We start from the raw sequence: 4,349 nt of genomic DNA, 5'->3' as shown, positions 1-4,349 counted from the left end.
TTCAGGATCACTGTGTAGCCTCTAACATGTGTTTCTTATTCAGGATTACTGTGTAGCCTCTAACATGTGTTTCTTATTCAGGATCACTGGGTGGCCTCTAACATGTTTGTTGAAGTTGGAAGGAGGAGATAACAGCGATCAAGACATTTACCAGCCCTCTAAGAGGATTGAGTCTGAAGCATGGCCCTATTGTGGTTAACATAAGAATGAAGGCCAGGTGATTGAAGATAGTTCTCCTGTCTGCAGAACGCGCAAGAAAAAAATTGGTGCTAAGGGCAAAAATACTACGATAATACCGAAGAACATTTTTGGTCAAATGTTCATACCATTACATCTACATTCTACTAGTACTTTAAACAGGACGTTTTTCAAATTTTTTACTCTCAAGTGGTATTTGAGACTCAACGTACTCTGCAGGTTCATAACTCAGTTCACATCGACAGTACGCGCAAATAACTTTAGTCTTGTCCAGAGAACCATCTGGAAGTTCTTTGAAAGTCAACTTGCCATTACAAAGACCCTTTTACTTTTACTTTATATTTCTGCTCAATGAAGTTTATTTCTGCTAGACACCCACAAGGTTACTGCTGCATTGCTTCCTGAGTTCCCAAACTACGGAGCGAGGTCTGAATCACACAACGGGCATCGTAAATCACACGCCAAACCAGTTAGTGGCATTAAAAGGGATTCGCGTTACCTCTTTACTGTTGTGTTCCTTTTGACATCCCTAATTTAGACAAATATCTTACTTCAGTCCAGTCTTGATGAAACTGTTCCATTCAGATGCAGGTATGTCTTCAGCTGATTTCTGTTTAAAGACAATAGGTTAGGAAATGCATTTAATAAAAAAAAAATGTACAGTATGTGTGAGGAAAATAAACCCACTAGGAGTCCATGCAGCCTTTCCAAGATGCTGTGCTCCTGCTCCGACCGAGAAGAAGTCTGATTTTTAGAGTGACTGTAGGCGGCTGCGAGACACTTGAAGGCAGCACCGGTGACAGACTTCCTCCAGGTTTCTTGTTCGTCTGGGCAATTAGCCAGTTTCTCAGTGATAACATCTACTAGTTGCCACCTGGAAGAGAAAACAGCATTTAGCAAATACCTTGTTACACTGATAATTCACTTACACTAAGAGTTAAAAAATACCTTTCAAAGCTGTCCACTTTTTGAAGAACATGTGGCAGATTCCTGATCAGGTCCCTGGTGTCCTTGGTGTTTGCAGAGAGCTTGATCAGACTGGCTAGTGTGTCAGCATGTTGGGCCTCTGTCAGGTTTCCCAGAACACTTTGGGACAATTTGGCGAGCAGTGCTCGCTTCAACGCCTTTACAACCTCTTTTTGCACTATAAAACACAACAGTTGAGCACATGTAAATGAATATACAAGAGGAACTTAAGCCATTGACCCTGGTTCTGTATGCTTTAAGATAATAGAGAATGTCTTTTAGTACAAACCCTCTTTGGGCCTGGCAGGGTCCTCTTTAGTTGCCACCTGTAGGTAGGTGTTTATAAGCGGAAGGAATGTCTCTGTCTGGTCTGAGAGCTTCTCCAAGTTTGCTGGCTCTAGGCACCACGTCTCAAAGCAGAGGCGGTGTGTGGAGCAGTTGCGCAGCAGCAGGGAGCTGATGGCCAGAGAGTCTGGGAGAGGCCACTGGAGACAGTGCAGCAGCACATCTGTGTGGATGAGTTTGGCATTGCCTGACTCAGTAGACAGAGTCTGCAACAGAAAGGCCTCCAGCGCTGGGCTGGAGCAGGACAGCAGCAGGGTGCACAGGCCGCGGAGATGTTCCTGAGATAGGAAGATGCCTTGGTCCGGGGAAGGCTTAGCTTTAGACTCTGTGAGGATCTGCAGCGTTGCACGGCCATAAACACTGAGCTGGGCTTGTGTGCCCTCACTTCTGAGGGAGATCAGGCACTCCTGGGGGAGCAGCAGCATCTTGGAAACCACTTTGCTGAGACTGACGGGGTCCATGTGGCCGTGCAGAGACACGAGGGCCTGGAAGGGTCCTGACTGTTTCTTGGCAGGCTGGGAGCCCATCTCCATCAGTTCCTTGAGCACAGCTTTTTCTATAGCCCCCATGTAGCTACTAACAAGCTCCAGGTGGCCGAGGTCACAGAGAATGGGGGTGCTAGTCTTCAGCAAGGCCAGAATGTCATCATTTAGCTGGGCACACAGGTGCTTTAGCCTGACGGGGTTCAGAGTGTGAGGAGGCAAAGCGCCCATCTCCAGTGCCAGAAACCACTGCTCCAAACAAGGATGCTTGAAGATGGAGCCAAGGGCACAAACAAGGATCTAAACACAGAGGGGGACATATTAGAATCATTCACTCTAAAAAACAGTCAAATAAAACTTTGATACCATAACCATGGTCACAGTTTCAAAAAACTCAATAATTTCTAATCGAATAAAAGTCAGTGTAAAAGCTACATTTGTCCCAACCTGCTCTTTATTGGCTTCTTCTGTGGACAACTGGCTGGTTTCCAGGAAGAGGTCTGATCCTTCTTGGGAGTTCCGTGCTGCTGGCTCAGAGTTTGTAGTCTCCTGAAAGCCTTGTAGCTTGGTCACCAAATCCAGGAGTATGCCCATTAAGGTCTTCAGAGGGGCAGTTCCTATGTCTTTGGAGAACTGCGCAGAAGGATGTGATATGTTATGTCAACATTTATTTAACTCAGTAATTTACTGAATCGCATTCTTTGTGCTCTTACTGTGCCAAGGTTTTCCACTGTGGATCTAATGTAGAGTAAGATCTGCTTGGTTGCTACTGGAAAATCAGCCAGCAACATGGACGCTAGACTTCCTTCCACATTCTTCCTGAAGGTGTCCTCAAGCAAAGTGTTTGGCCCTTGGCTATACGCAGCTTTCAACAGTGCAGTGAATGAAATGGGGGTTGACGATCCCTCTGAATGGCATTCAGAGGATTTGAACTGAAGAAAAAAGAGAAGCGTTATTTTCTACATCAAAACAATTTTGTTGTCACGGTCAGTAAAAGAAAATCTCTGGGTTCCATCAAAATCTGACCAGTTCCTCCCGACACTGCTCTGGTAGCCATTTGGAGTAATACTGATGAAGGTGTATGATGGAGGGATGAGGAGAAGCAGAGAGTCCTGCAGACGCCAGGTCTTTATCGTACTGCAGCAGAGCCAGACAGAGGGGTAGCGGCTCTCTCTGACAGTGCAGCACATCTGACAGCACCGCAGACAGGTACTCAAATACCACCCCTGAGAAAAGAAAAGCCAGATGGTTAGCACCATTACAACATTCTATACAGCAACGTTCTATAGTGGTTGGTCTATACAACCCCCCCACCCTGAGCCATGGTTCTGGTCTAGGTTTCTTCCTCTTAAGGAAAGTTTTTCCTTGCCTCTGTGGCCTAGGGCTTGCTCTTGGTGGAAACTGTTGGGTTTCTGTAAATAACATCACAGAGTACTGTCTAGACCTGCTCTTTATGGAAAGCGCAATGAGATAACTGTTGTTGTGATTTAGATTGAATTAAAAAGCAGGGAGGAGAAATCCCCCGTTTTAGCAAAAAAGGACAAGCTGTGGTCAAGAGTAAAGTTGCACTTTTGATTCAACAACTTACAAAAGTGTCAATCTGCAATAGAAATGTTTTTAGGTTTAAAAAATTAAAAAATAAAAGTCATATAACCGGTTTGCAAGATTCATCGTCTACACTAGAGAAGTCCCTGAGCTTTCTGTAAGGCTCCTAAGAAGCCATGCGCTGTGGAGTGGTGTATACTATGTGCTTCTGGTGTTAGCACATACACATCTATTTTTTTAAATTATTTTATTATATGCTTTGAACATTGTGGTTTTTATTTTAACCTGTCCTTTTTGCCCAATGAAGTGGTAATGATGAGTGAGTGAGTGAGGGTGTTGGGGGGGGGGGTTTCAGGCGTGTGGGCAGTGTGTCCCAGTGAGGGCAGAAGGCCTTTACCCTGGTCTGCTGGCAGTTTGTTCCGGACCTCCAGAGCAGCAGGTACCACCACGCTGAAGGGGAAGGTCTGGATAATCAGGTCTTCACTCAGAGATGGCCCGAGCTCCTCCATCACGCCTTCATTACCCTCCATTATGACATCCAGCATGTCTAAGACATCTAGAAGACATTGTCAGAAAAACTGTTTCACAGACATGCTTATTCCTGGAAGAAATTAACTCTGAGACGGTCTGTCACTGCTCACCGTCTATGTGTGAGACCGGGACACTGGCAGCGTCGCACTCCTGGCTACTAAGGTTAGCTTGCAGATAAGCGGCCTCCTGGACCAGGCTGGCAACCTTATCTGTGTATGTGTAGGAATTGCACACCAGTTTCACCAACACCTAGAGTAAGATACCCAGAGCTTATTATCAATT

General features: G+C 45.5%; 1 protein-coding gene across 1 annotated transcript in view; it reads right to left on the bottom strand.

Annotated features, from left to right (window-relative positions):
• Positions 1–4,349, bottom strand: part of urb1 (URB1 ribosome biogenesis homolog) — a 28,782-nt gene that overhangs the window by 13,306 nt on the left and 11,127 nt on the right. Inside the window, exons 17-25 of the mRNA XM_034867237.1 lie at positions 4,178–4,316; positions 3,934–4,092; positions 3,018–3,217; positions 2,705–2,923; positions 2,439–2,624; positions 1,454–2,291; positions 1,147–1,342; positions 886–1,072; positions 750–808 (exon numbers count right to left, since the gene is read on the bottom strand). Coding sequence (XP_034723128.1) covers positions 750–808; positions 886–1,072; positions 1,147–1,342; positions 1,454–2,291; positions 2,439–2,624; positions 2,705–2,923; positions 3,018–3,217; positions 3,934–4,092; positions 4,178–4,316 — 2,183 coding nt within the window. The remainder of the gene's footprint in view (positions 1–749; positions 809–885; positions 1,073–1,146; positions 1,343–1,453; positions 2,292–2,438; positions 2,625–2,704; positions 2,924–3,017; positions 3,218–3,933; positions 4,093–4,177; positions 4,317–4,349) is intronic.

The sequence above is a fragment of the Etheostoma cragini genome, chromosome 3, assembly GCF_013103735.1.
Source record: "Etheostoma cragini isolate CJK2018 chromosome 3, CSU_Ecrag_1.0, whole genome shotgun sequence".
Classification (NCBI taxonomy): domain Eukaryota; kingdom Metazoa; phylum Chordata; class Actinopteri; order Perciformes; family Percidae; genus Etheostoma; species Etheostoma cragini.
This window is presented reverse-complemented; position numbering and strand designations above follow the sequence as displayed.